This window comes from Strix aluco, chromosome 2, assembly GCF_031877795.1.
Source record: "Strix aluco isolate bStrAlu1 chromosome 2, bStrAlu1.hap1, whole genome shotgun sequence".
Classification (NCBI taxonomy): domain Eukaryota; kingdom Metazoa; phylum Chordata; class Aves; order Strigiformes; family Strigidae; genus Strix; species Strix aluco.
In genome coordinates, this window is record NC_133932.1 from 71,163,803 (window position 1) to 71,177,680 (window position 13,878).

The 13,878-nt window shown below is 41.1% G+C and overlaps 1 protein-coding gene across 15 annotated transcripts in view; it reads right to left on the reverse strand.

Annotated features, from left to right (window-relative positions):
• The window catches only part of MCF2L (MCF.2 cell line derived transforming sequence like), a 134,404-nt gene that overhangs the window by 50,466 nt on the left and 70,060 nt on the right, over positions 1-13,878 (reverse strand). For all 15 annotated transcript variants that reach the window (XR_012621997.1, XM_074815256.1, XM_074815251.1 and 12 more), the window contains one exon: positions 10,586-10,700. Coding sequence is in view for 14 of the 15 variants with exons in the window: in XM_074815256.1 (XP_074671357.1) it covers positions 10,586-10,700 (115 nt within the window). In the remaining variant the exon portion in view is untranslated. The remainder of the gene's footprint in view (positions 1-10,585; positions 10,701-13,878) is intronic.

A 13,878-nucleotide genomic window follows, 5' to 3' on the forward strand; every position in this document is an offset into this window, starting at 1 on the left:
GGGGCTGATAATAATTCAAAACTTTGGAAGTCTCATCCAAACTTCATGACTGTTGCCCAGAAAGCCAGTGTGGTTACTGCCCTGATCCAAAAATCCTTCCATCACCACAGGACTGTGACAGCAGGAGCTCACTGCATCTGCCTGCAGACCAAGAACCTGCAAGAAAGATGGGCTACTATCAGAGACGTACTGCTGATGAAGTGAGTGACAACTCACTGACAACCAGGAGAGCTGCTCTCAAGCCTTGGTCCCAAAGGCAACCAAAGGTCTTTATCCTGCACAGCAGTGGGTCCCTTGAAATTGAGAGATACAAGTCCAGACATGTTTACTTGATGCACTTCTGTCTCAAGCACTGCTTGTGTTCCTCAGCCAAATAAGCAGCACTGATAGACACCTGATTAAAGTATTTACACCAATTTATATTTTCCCTCCCCACTCAGCTTCAGAGAGACAAGCATCAGTCTCTTCCTTGACTGGACCCTATAGCTCCTCTATCTCCTATGCTACTCTAGGTCCTCAGATCAGCCTCTCTCCTACTTTCAAGCCAATTCCTCCTTAAAATAAACACGACTGATTGGAGTACAGTAAGGCTGGCTATATTCCATCATATATGCTGACATTCTTTCTGCTCCAAAAAGCTTATGCTGTTGGATAGAAGCTGAGGGAATGTGGCCAGTGTTAAAAATAAGAAGTAAAGTGTCCAGGCATCATCATCATCTGTCTGGGCCTGGACATCTGCTTATACCACATGCACTGATTTCCTTTTTGTGGTAACTTAGCAAGCTTTATCCTGCCAAGGAACCCCACAGACCAAAATCAGACTGGCTTTGATGTGTTTCTGCAGGTAAAAGAAATAATCATTAAAAGACAAAGTTACTGCTTAACAGATGCTCTTTTAGTGTGTGAAATTTACTAAAATAAGGGTTTTTAAGGAAGAGTTTTGATTTTCAAAATGGAAAACGGTGTAATTTCTTCAGGTCATGCAGAGCTGCTTTTGGAGGGACTGTTTGAAGAAAGACAACAACTTTGAGGACTTATTTAGACTTAACTACAGATGGCTGAAGTAGGCCATGTTATCCTTGAAGGACAATTAAGGATAAATAGGTCAAAAAAGGGCTCCACATTGGTTTAAGCTTAAGTAAATAGGAGCAACAGAAAGCCTATACAATTCTCACTTTAGAATTATTAAGTCCGACTCCATAAAAGCATTTTTACACCTATTCAGAACTAATACAATAACTAATATTGGAATTATACATATTTCCAGTACACTGCAACAACCATTAATGCCACTGCACTAAGTATTGGCACAACTTTACCAGGCACACTGCATGTTTTGTTTTAGAAAGGTGAGTTTACACTTAAAATAGGGTGTTAAATTCTCTGAACTTAAGACTGGACTAATGAAAATTCCTGCATGATATCCAGCATTTTAGTAATTAACTTTTACAATTTTACAACGCTTAATTTACTTTGTCTTGTTAGCAGATTAAATTTACTGCTGAAGAGTGTGTGTCATGCATACTATTCAAATCCACTAAGCCCTGAAGTGGGATTTGAAGACTAGAAAGGCTTTGCCTGTACAGGGCTGAGCTTTAAAACAAGTTTAAGACATTCACAAGGTGGACATCAAAACAAGTGTAAGTTGTTCCAAACCCAGTAAAAATTCAGACTCAAGTAACGTGTTGAGCTTTGACCTAATCTTGGCAAACTATGTATCTGACACAAAAGCTTCAGACTACCGCTTAACTTTAAGATGCAATGCTCTTACTTCAAACCTAAGCCTTTACATTTCCTTTCTGCTTATAGAAACATATGGCATTTACAACTGTTTGGCAGCAGTGCTCTGAGAAAGGAAGGGCACACACAGCATGAGATTTTGCTGGAAATCCTGGGATGTTCTCTCCTACAAATTTGAGGGGCTGCCAAGGTAACAGCAGGGTACAGGTTCCACATCTTCAGCCTGGATTGTAATCCGACAGAGGAGAGCATGGAAATGAAGCACAGCTGACAGAAATAAACTCTGAAGCTGCAAAGCTGTTGCTCAGCATGTCAGTGTGAACTGTCAGGGGTTTTGGCACTTCTTACCCATTATGTGGTGATGTCCATCCCTAGCACTCTATAAAACAGAAGTGGTTAACTCTTAGCTAGGTTGGCTGCTTCTTTAGTTTATAGATAAATGAGGAAACACATGTGGTTAGCCTCCCACACTGGCTCTTCACAAGGTCAGCCTGGACCCTGATGGACTTACCAGCTCAAAATACAAACATTACCCCAACACCACTGCCTCTGCTTCCGGGGTGCACTGGTGGATCTATGCCAAAGAGACTGGCCAGACCCGAGCTCTGTGAGCTCTCTGCTCTCCAGTGTCCCTCATGTTGAGAAGGTTTATTAGCTCCAGCAACACCCATGCTGTGCCATTCTTTTGGTCCCTACCCAGATCTACCTTGTCACACTTTGCTGTGCCCATGTTAGTGAAGTCTTCTCAGAACTGAATGCACTGGAAGGGTTAGCACAGACATTTTCAGTTTTCCAGTGTTATCCCGAATAACAGGGAGCTGGTGTAGTTAACAAGGAAGGGTCTACCCAAAGCTTAGCAAACCATAACAACTGAGCTTTCAAACTGTCAGACATTGACACTTTTGAAAGTCATAGAATGCTTTGGGTTGGAAGGGACCTTAAAGATCATCTAGTTCCAACCCCCCTGCCATGGACAGGGACACCTTCCACTAGACCAGGTTGCTCAAAGCCCTGTCCAACGTGGCCTTGAACACTGCCAGGGAGGGGACAGCCACAGCTTCTCTGGGCAACCTGTGCCAGTGTCTCACCACCCACACAGTAAAGAATTTCTTCCTTATATCTAATCTAAATCCACCCTCCTTCAGTTTAAAACCATTACTCCTCATCCTATCACTACACTCCCTGATAAAGAGTCCCTCCCCATCTTTCCTGTAGGTCCCCTTTAAGCACTGGAAGGCCACTAGAAAGTCTCCCTGAAGTCTCCTCTTCTCCAGGCTGAACAACCCCAACTCTCTCAGCCTGTCCTCATAAGGAAGGTGATCCAGGCCCTCAATCTTTTTTGTGGCCCTCCTCTGGACCTGCTCGAACAGGTCCATGTCCTTCTTATACTGGGGGCCCCAGAACTGGACACAGTACTCCAGGTGGGGTCTCACAAGAGTGGAGTAAAGGGGCAGAATCACCTCCCTCGACCTGCTAGCTACACCCCTCTTGATGCAGCCCAAGATACGGTTGGCTTTCATGGCTGCGAGCACACAGTGCTGGCTCACAGTAATTTTTCCATCCACTCCTACCTCCAAGTCCTTCTCTGCAGGGCTGCTCTCAACTGCTCATTGCTGAGCCTGTATTTGTGGATTTCCCTGACCCATGTGCAGGACCTTACACTTGGCCTTGTTTAACTTCATGAGGTTTGCACGGTCCCACCTCTCAAGCCTGTCCAGGTCCCTCTGGATGGCATCCCTTCCCTCCAGCGTGTCGACTGCACCACACAGCTTGGTGTCGCTGGCGAACATGCTGAGGGTGCACTCAGTCCCACTGTCCATGTCACCAACAAAGCTGTTAAACAGCACGAGTCCCAACACCAAACCCTGAGGAACAGAACAAGTCATCTTGTTCTGTTTCATTACTTGGACAGGATGGCTCCCTAGTTTCCAACACCAGACAGTACCACAAACAACAGGATTTCTTAGAAGGCCACATGGTGTTCAAGCATTTGTAAACCATTGGGATCTCAAAGAAGGGGACGTTCTCCCAGGCAGGAAACCAACAGGGACAGTTTTCCAAACAGGAAATTGCTGAACACGCCAAGTTAACCCGAGATATGCCTAAGTAGGACAGAAAAGCATTACAAAGAGAGGCTGCACAAGGCTCTGTCTGAATACAAGTGAAAAAGGCCTGTGTATCGTATTTAATCAGCAGTGTGGGACTCAAACTGGCCATCAAAACAGTTCTGAATTTTCTCATCTACGCTATTTCTTATTTCTCTTGAAAGGAATTTTATATTTAAGACTCAGTTGTACATTTCTAAAATACTAATTTTCCAATCTCTTGTGACCACAAGAATTTTAGCTTGCTTTCTGTGTTCAAAGATGAACCTATATGAGCAATGAAGAAAAGCATTAAAACTATATCCTTTTGTTCTCTCATAGAGCATATTGTTTTCTGACTGCAGTAGAAACTGCTAATTAACCAGAAGCAAAACCATCCATATGTTGAAAAACCCTGTCTTTTTTTTTTTTTTAACCACTGCAATTATCTATCAATTTCTTTTGGACCAAGTTCTCACGCTACACCCTACATTTGGTAAATTCATATTCCAAGAACGTGTACACACTTAAGTTAATAAAATATGTTTAGAGTGACAGCTGTGATGGATAGAAGTAAGTATGAATAACACTTGCCTTCAGGGTACACTGCAAATCTTAAAAGTCTATTTACTAGGATAAATAGAAGAAAAAATACTTTCAAAACATATGGGGGAAAAAAAATCCAACCCAAAAAAACCAGTACTGAATGCCCTGAGATGACTTCTTAAGGGTACAGTCGGCAACTATTTCAGAAGCCTATTGCAAACCTCAATGGAATATTCTTCCTCCAACCTTGGTATATGTGGGATGTAAAAGGTACATCCCACAGGTGCCTCTCCCACTCTGCAGTAAGAATGATGGACACTGTGTATAGAGGTCATCAGTTTTTCACTCAGCTAAGAGGTGAGACAGCCTTGTTCTGCTTGACCTCCTTTTCCTACCCAGCTCAGCAACAATCCCCAAAGGACTCACCAGTGAAGTAATATGAGACAATCTTCTCTGCAGAAAGAGAATCAGACCAGCTACATGGACATTATAAAATGCCCTCAAAGCATCTCAAATAGATGCAAGACTTGGCTCAATGTCATTTGCTGAAATCCTGTTGAATTTAAAGAGCTCACCTCTTACAGATACTTATATACAGATATGAACTTATTCAGCAACTCCATCAATAAGAACTATTAATTCTGGTGGATGAATACCTATATGTAAAGTATTTGTACTAATTAAACACGTAAGTTAAAATAATCTTCCTAGGAAGATTGCCTTAAGTACATTACATACTGCCATAGATTCTCCTTCTTTCATTTTGGGTACTATATATACAAAACCAAAAATCACTTGACTTAAGAGAATCTGCACCTTTTTAATAAAACTTTATCTTCTAATTCAATAATAATTAAAAAACCCAGCTGCTAAAAGAAAAAACCTGTTTCAGAAATACTACACATATAGCTTTACAACATACATCTCATTACCAAAATGGCAGTTATAAAAGGATTAGCTGTAATCTTCCATTGTCTATAGTACTCATCCTTAATCCATCATTTTTTCCTGATAAAGCAGTGATCTTTAAGTACACACAGTACACGACTGTTGTCACACTCTACGTCAACATCCTGTACTGAATATTTCGAGATTTTTTACAAACCATACATTAGATGTGGAATTTTATCCAGCTGTCTATAGAACATGAATTTACCTTGTAACATTAACAACATCCACCTGAAGAAGGCGGTTCAGCTCTCTGCTCAATGATATACAGCTGCACCAGGATTGAGTATCTTAAATTGAGATGAGGTATTCCCTTTCCACTGTCTCCTTTCTTAACATCCTTATGTATCAGGCATTTACATTTCTGAGCACATGCTGATAGCTCTACTATTTGCATTATTCTACCACATGGTCTTCTAAGTTGGTAACATGCAACTTGTAATAGTTACATTCCTAAAGTCAAGATGCCCCGTGAGACATTTAACTCTTCAAGATTGAAGTTTACTATGAAGAAGACAAGTGAAAGTTTATACAGAAAAAGCTCGCGAAACCCAGTGTTTAGATAGTATATAACAAGCATGCATTAGGAGGGGACAAGGTCATGCTTACCTATAAAATTAGAGGGAAAAATAAAGGTAGGTTATGAGGTTTCAACTGTTCCTCTTTCAACAAAGTCTTAAGCTAGTCTTATTACCAAGACTTCTTCTTTCACTTGGGAACAAACCTTTAAAATGTGATGCCACTGCTAAGATTTATTATACCAGTAAATATTTTATTGGGTGAACTCTATTGCAGAGCACAGAAAGGTCTGTTCTTATGAGGCTCTTAGTAGATCCTCACTGTCATTTCCATGAAATATCATTTCCCTTACCGTGCGACTGCAGGCAGTCAGACAATGAGTTTTGAGTTATTGCTGCCAACCCCTTGCTGTGATCAGGAATCTTGTATGGGGCCAAGTAGCACAAGTAGTTTTCTGAGGAACTGTTGTGGCTCCAGACATGTCTGTGCTCTACAGAGCATTTCATACAAAAGTCCATTTCCCCTCAGTCAGAACAGCCGAAACACAGAGTATGTATTTCGTAAGATAAATGATACTAATCTGGAGAGCAGTCCATGCATAAAAGCTATGGGCTGCATTTCTATCCTTCCTGTAAATCTGTACTTCTTAAGTCTCTTTCATAAATTTACAAAATAAATAAATGATTAATTAACTGCCTCCACTTCCATCAAAAGCAGTTTCTAAAGCATCCAAAACAGTGTTTGAAATTTTAGCCCTTCAAAACCAAGATAACAGCAAAAATCCTACCTTATGACACCTTTAACAGCACTAGAAATATCACAACTCAAGGAAGATGACAACACTGCCCCTCTTTGGGGTATACGCAGTCACTATCTTATCAAATCATACTTTATAAGGGGATGTGTGCTGACATCTGGTTACTGGAATTTCTACAGTTTTTTATTCCTACAAACCTGCACAAAGGCTCACAAACCCAATTTTACACAGTAAGCTCCTAACACCGCTAGCAAAGATGTCAGGAATGTCCTCAGCTCTTTGAGGTTATAGCAATTCACAGGCACAGAAAGGTCTCAGGTTTATCAGTATCTTAACAGTGGTGTTATTTTTACAAGGTTGAAATTTGAGTGTTATCACCCTAATACCTAAAGTACTGTTATATTCACAATAGTTAATACCTTACTCTTCACATCTGGCCAGCTGGGCTATCTCCTTCATTTACACAGAACAGTGATCTCTTTCCAAAGAATTATAAATTAAAGAAATAAGAAAATCCTGCAAGAACAGCCAGACTTAAGGAATGGCCACTTCTGGCTCAACACACATAGAATTACTGTTGTTGAGCAGGGGAAATTAACTGAAAAACCTCCAGAAAATTTGCTTCCACACTTTTAATTAGTAAAAACGTGCTCCTGCCAAACTGATGATCTGGGATGTGCTCAGTGCTCCCTCCTTCACCAGATGCTGTTTGTTCTGATCAGAATTTCTCACACAAACCCCACTCTGTGCATAAGTTCAGTGGGCCACCATGAAGCACACCACAAGGACTTTCAAAAGGAGGAGCAGATGTGAATTTAGTATATAATTATTTGTAATAACAGTATCCAAGAAAGATACCATCAAGGGAGGCTTAACACCACACAGTTTAACCAACACAAGGATAAACAAAGAAAATGCAAAATTGGCTGTTAGTTTCACAGCTCCATTCCCTGATAAACTAGGAATTAACAAGTACAACCAGGAGGGCACATCACAGTATTGTGCTGCATATAACCAGTATTCCGTCACAGGGAACAGGTCCTACAAGATAATTAAGAGGAAAGCCCTTTACAAGAGCATTACTAGTTCTCTTCGTGGATGTACAGTAAACAAAAGCACGCACATGCGTGAAGGACATCTGCCGTGACTAGTTCCAAATGTGAATTCTGCATGGTCCATGCTGAGTTGCACTGAAATCCATCAGTGAAAAGAATGCAAAATACAGCCAGAGACAAACATTCAATCAGTGTTACACAACCTGTATTTCTAAGAGTTTCTAATCTGGGAGAGCCATATAGCTCAAATTGAGAAAGACATAAAGGATTCATACAATGATTCAGATATGAAGGGATCCCAGGAGGCTTCTGGTCCAACCTCCTGCTCAAAGCATGGTCAACTCCAAATTCAGATCAGGTTGTTGAGGGCTTGAAAACCTCCAAGGAGAGAGAGACCCCACAGCTTCTCTTGGCAGTCTGTCTAGGTGCTTCATTATTCTCCTAGCAACAATTTTTTTCCCTTACATCCAAGTCAGAACCTCTCTGTTCCCATTCCCACTCCAGGCCTGCCTTTCCCCACTGTCCACCTCTGTAAGAAGCCTGTTGCCATCTCCCCACACCCTCCTGGTTGGTGGGAATGGTGGCTGTTGGGCCCCCACAGCTTTCCTTCCCCCAGCTGCGCAAGCCCAGCGCCTGCAGCCTCTCCTTGCACATCAGCTCTAGGGGCCCCACTGGACTCACTCCAGTTTGTGAGCACCCACCATATGGTAGCTCAGAGCAGGGCCCAATGCTGTGGGTGGGGTCTGAAGAGATCCAGCCAGTAGATCCCCTGATGTCACCTCCTCCTGGCCATGCTCCTGCTGGTGCAGCCCGGGGACCGCCAGCCTTCTCTGCTGCCAGGGCATCCTGCTGGCTCATGTTTAGCTTACTGCCCCCTAGGACCTCTAGCTCCTTTTCAGAAAAGCAGCCTCACAGCCTATTAGCTCCCAGCCTCTACTCTTGCAGGTAGTTAGTCCATCCCAATTGCAGTACTTAGCATTTGTCACTGCCAAATTTCATGAGGTTCCTGTCAGCCCATACCTCCTGCCTGTCTAGGCTCCTCTGAATAGCAGTCAAGTGTACTGACTGGTCCACCAGTTTCTCCTGGACAAACTTGATGAGGGTGCATTCCATCTCCTCCTCCAGACCCTTTCAAGGATGTCAGGCAGCACAGATATGTATGGTTCCCTGGGGAACTCTGTCTCCAGGTAGAGCATGAGCCATTACCCACCCCTCTTTGAGCTGGATGATCCAAGTAGCTTCTCGCCCACCCAACAGCTCACCTGCCAAAATGTAACAACTCAAAGTGCTTAGGTGAGGTAAAAGACATGCACAGCTTCCCCTCATTCATGCAACCAGTAATTTCATCACAGAAATAGGTTGATCAAGCACAATTACTGTTGTTTAATCCATGCTGGTTACTCCCCATCACCACCTTCTTTCTTGTACCCAAAAGTGTGTTTTAAGAGGATTCACTTCATAATTTTCTCACAGACCAAACTGAGGTTGACCAGCCTGTAGAGCTCCAGATCATTATTCTTGCCCTTTCTGAATATGAATGCAATATTTACCTTTCTCTAGTCATCATGGTCCATTTCTGATCTCAAAAACCTTTCAAAGATGATAGAGAGCAGCCTCGCTATGACACTGGCCAGCCTCCTCACCACTCTCGATGTAGCTCAAATTACCCCAAAGTCTAGATTTGGTCAATATTTCTCAAGAGATCCTTAACTTGATCCTCACTTGTTGCTAGTCATTCTCCTCCTTGAACCCTCACTGGGGGTGGAGACACTGGGAGACACTGTCAGAGAAGACTGAAGTGAAGAATTCAAGTGTCTCAGCCTCATCTGTGTTGGCTGCTACTAATTTACCCAGCACATTCAGCACAGGTCCACATTCTCCTTGTTTATTCCTGTACTGCTAAAGCAGCAGAAGTTTATTTGGGTGATCCTTGATACCCCTTGTTTCTTGTTCCTCAGCTCCAGGTGTGCTTTGACTTTCCTGAAACCATCTCTACATGTTTAGGCAATGTTTCTACATTCCTCCTTTGTAGCCTGTTCCTGCTCTCACCTCTTGTATGCTGTCTTTGTACTGCAGCTCAGTCACAAGTTCCCTGTTCAGCCAGGTCACTCTCCTGTTACGTCTATTCCTTTTCCAGGATGTACCATTCTTGTGCTTGAAGGATGCTGTCCTTAAATACTTGGCAGCCTTCCTCAGCCAATTTACTCTTCAGAGTTGCCTTCTATTGAATCCCACCTACCAGTTCCCTGAATAAGGCCAAAGTCTGTTCTCTTTAAGTCTATGGCCTGTACTTTACTCTGCTACTTGCTTTCCTCACCTCCATCAGGATCTTGAACCCCACTATTTCATCCCCTAGCAGATCTTCAACAAAAATCACAATTTTTACTGAGCAGCCCACTGATAACACTACCATGCTCTCTAAGAGAGCCAGGATTAATTGCTGGGTCTGGTTAATACCCTTAGTCAGTGTTTTGGAAGTGCTGGAAGTGTACATTCAGTTGAGCCAGGGAAACAAAGCACAAGTGATTAGGACAAACCTCTGTATGTAACTATGGAGTGTTCCCTCACACTGTGTAACACCTTGAGTAGCACCAGGAATTAGCATGTTCTGCCAAAATTATACATGTTTTAAATTAAAACACAGAACATTGTATCCTAAGATACAGCAAAGATGAGAAACAAGAGGACAATGTGCTTCACAGAATCTGGATCCAGAAGTAATTTTCTGATGAAATATAAATAGCACTATATAATTAATCTAACTACTACATTGGGCAGCTGTCACTAATCAACACTTACTGACTCTGCACCATAAGCTCAATTTTCCTTTTCTTTAATTAAACACCAAGCCTGACATTTACACCATCACCTAGGTGACTGAATGTGAAAAATCACTTAACAGATAAAAGGGTATTTTCTCCTAGACAGGTACTCACCTCGGGATGCTTGTCAGGTAGGTCAGGACGTTCTGGAACTCCTTCTCTGGGATCTCGCTGAAAGCTGGATAGTCTGGAAAGGTGATAACAGGACATCCATCTCCCCCTCTTCCACCTACAAAAGAAACAAACAGCAGGCGCGTTTACACCCAAGTCCCATTACCTAGCCTGCAATTTCCCAGTAATCAAACAACTGTGTTTCTTTGGTTTTTTGGCACAGGGCTCATCAGCGTGGACACTGTTTATTCTGAACAGTCTAGTCTTCTTCAGAGTTTAGGAAGTTTTATAGGAAAGAATTTGTCACACCACATCAGATTTTTCTCTGTACAAACATCTTTGCTCACATGAACACAGTTTTGACACCAGATGGCAGTGCATCTTTCTTTTGATAAATGTCAACTCTATGTAAATATAACCAATTCAGAGAAAGAAATAAACTAATTTAGGGGGGAAAAAAGTTAATTCAGAATCAAGTAGGCAAATCTCCACCTTGAACTGAACTCAATCTTCGTACCAGTTTGAACCCATTCATGCAACCTGCCCCCACTCATCTGACTGCTCTGCTTCCAGGATGGTATAAAAGAAGTTGCAGAACATAAAGAGAAATGGGGGAAGGTGTTACAGATGAGATTTCCTGTTCAACTTCTCAGAATACCTACAAAAGGTAAAGTGGAGCCAAACACCTACATTGCAGTATGGCTGCTGATGAGCTAGGTATTTATCATTATCTGTCATTTGCACCGCTGGGTAGAATTCAAATACGTGATGCTTTTTAATGTGATACACACCATTTTTATATGCAAAATGTAAATTTTTTTTTTAAAGGTAATGTTAATATTTCATTCTTAGGCAAGTAAGTTTTCATAAAGACAGGCTGTCCAAAGGATTTGTTGAGCCCTAGCAACTGCATGAAGTTAACAGTTGGGGAGGCGGCAGGGACACATTGCTGAAAAGCTATCTTAGCTTCACAGTTCAAACAGAGAAGAAAAACAGCCAAAAATTACTGTGCTAAAATAACATGGATATTTTTTTCAGCTCTGAAATCTAACAATTGTGCAGAAATCAGTTGTAACTGTATTAACAACACTGATCATGAGAGCAACAGTGAATTGTGAAAATTAATGTGCTGTTACCAACTTCCAGTGCCTTTGCATCTAACCTCACCAGAAAAACAAGATAAATATTTGAGCTCAGATTCATTTGATAAAAGAAACCACTATTTCCCTCCAAAACCACATGTAATTAGAAGAGCTCAAATAGTATCCTTATGTTAATTTGTGGTGAATCTGACTTCAATCTACCAGCTTACAGGCATTATGGTGCTACTGCTGTGTAGCTCTTGAAATCAAGCTACATCAGAAAATAAATGCTCTGGACGCATTTAAACAACAACACAAAAATGCAACTATTATGCAAATATCACGTTTGCAAACATAACTTTTATGACACATCCAAAGGTGGCAACGTTGAGTTAATTTTAACTATATACATGTATGTGAACATACATGTTCACAACACAAATGTATGTTAAGACCAGTTTTGATTCTATTTTTTTTCTCAAGACCAAAGCATTTTCTTCTCTCATTAAAACATTTTTCAAGCATGATAATGATTATTTCCATTGCTCACGAGGTGTTCTGATCTCTCTAGAGTATCTATTTTTAGGTACAATTATACATTATTTGCTCTATCCCCATTGGTTACTTGCTGTGTTCTACTTAATTTCTATAAATAGGTCATATGAAACAAAAGAACAACAATAGGCTTGCAGGACACTTCCTAAAAGCAGAAGCCTGGACTATGACCTTCAGGAAGTTCCCAGACCACCACCGATTGTCAAGGGCAAATAGAGCCATCCTGCCTCCTGCCTTGACACTGCCTATTAATTTTCAGTTTATAGTACAGTCATCTGTGGTTATCTTGGGTGGAGGTGACTCTGTCCTGTCACATGCTGTTAGAAGATCGTTGTTTGCTGATTATCTTCTTCTCCAGTATTTTCCTGCTGGGACACATAAGCACACATATACCTTCAAATGCTGTTCAACTGCTTATACTTATCAGGACTTCGCTGCTGAAAAGAGTTTAGGGCAGAGTGACCTGATGTGCTATACATAATAAATTCCGTAAATTTCAGCTTTAACTAGCTGACCTATAGAAGTCACGTTCTGTACTGCAACTTTAAATACATGGCCATCAGTGGAAGACAAGCCACCCTAGCAAAGCAGTCACTACTTACAAATGAGTGTTTGTCACAGCAAGCTACAAAAAGGGCATGGGAAATGTAACAAAGTAAAAATCCTACATATAAATTGTGCTTGTATTAAATAATAGTAAAAGCAGTAGGTGGGTTCACTTTTTAAAGTGTCTATTTCATAATGAACTTGAAGCAGCAAGGAATGTTTTTTTTTTTTTCCTTTATTTGGAATCACTTTTTCTTGCTCCACCTCTGCAAAAGCAGCATTACACATTATTCCTAAATTAGCTGTGTAAAATGTGAATTTCTCCCTCTCTCAGAAGTAAATCAAGCCACAGAATTTAGGGAGAGGAGATAAAAGGTAAAGTTTAGGAAGCTAGGTTGGGTTTTTTTGTTTCTAGTGAGAGGGAAAGGATTCGAGTGGCAAAATGACAAATTTTACTTCTCTCATCCTTCTTGAAACACAGGTTTAAAGCAAAAATTAAAACATCTTATTAAAACCAATTTATGAGTGCTATATTAATTGAAAATAATTCAATTTGTTCGGAGTACTTTTTACAACAAGCAACTGGAATTTTAATCACCATCCAAAAAAGTAGTGATTTAACTGCAATATTTTAATAAATTCGGGTCTGTTGGTAGAGTGACTTACCTCAGTCATAACCATTGATTGGAAAGTCATCTCTTTCTCTTTTCCTTCTAGCTCAGAGTCCTGAAATTTCAGCCACAGCTGTGGAACAGCCTAAACGTATTTGCTGGTCAAGTCCTGTCCACGGTGGCACACATAAGACCAATCTCCTATTTCTAGGCTTAAGCAGGGATGCACTGACCCATACAACTGGAATTTAATAGTTTTATGCATTCTTAAGACAACCAAGTATCTCTTTGAGAGCATTTTCTTAGTCTAATCTTAATCTTTTGGAGTTTTTTTAGATCTAAATTTCTGAAAGGATATTAGACCCCCTTATTTTTGTTAAAATATATAAACACTGTTGTGACTATGCAAATGTCAGGCTGGATGAGGCTTTGAGCAACCTGATCTAGTGAAAGATGTCCCTACCCATCCACAGCTTTAGTTTTTGTTTATTGCAAAGAGCAG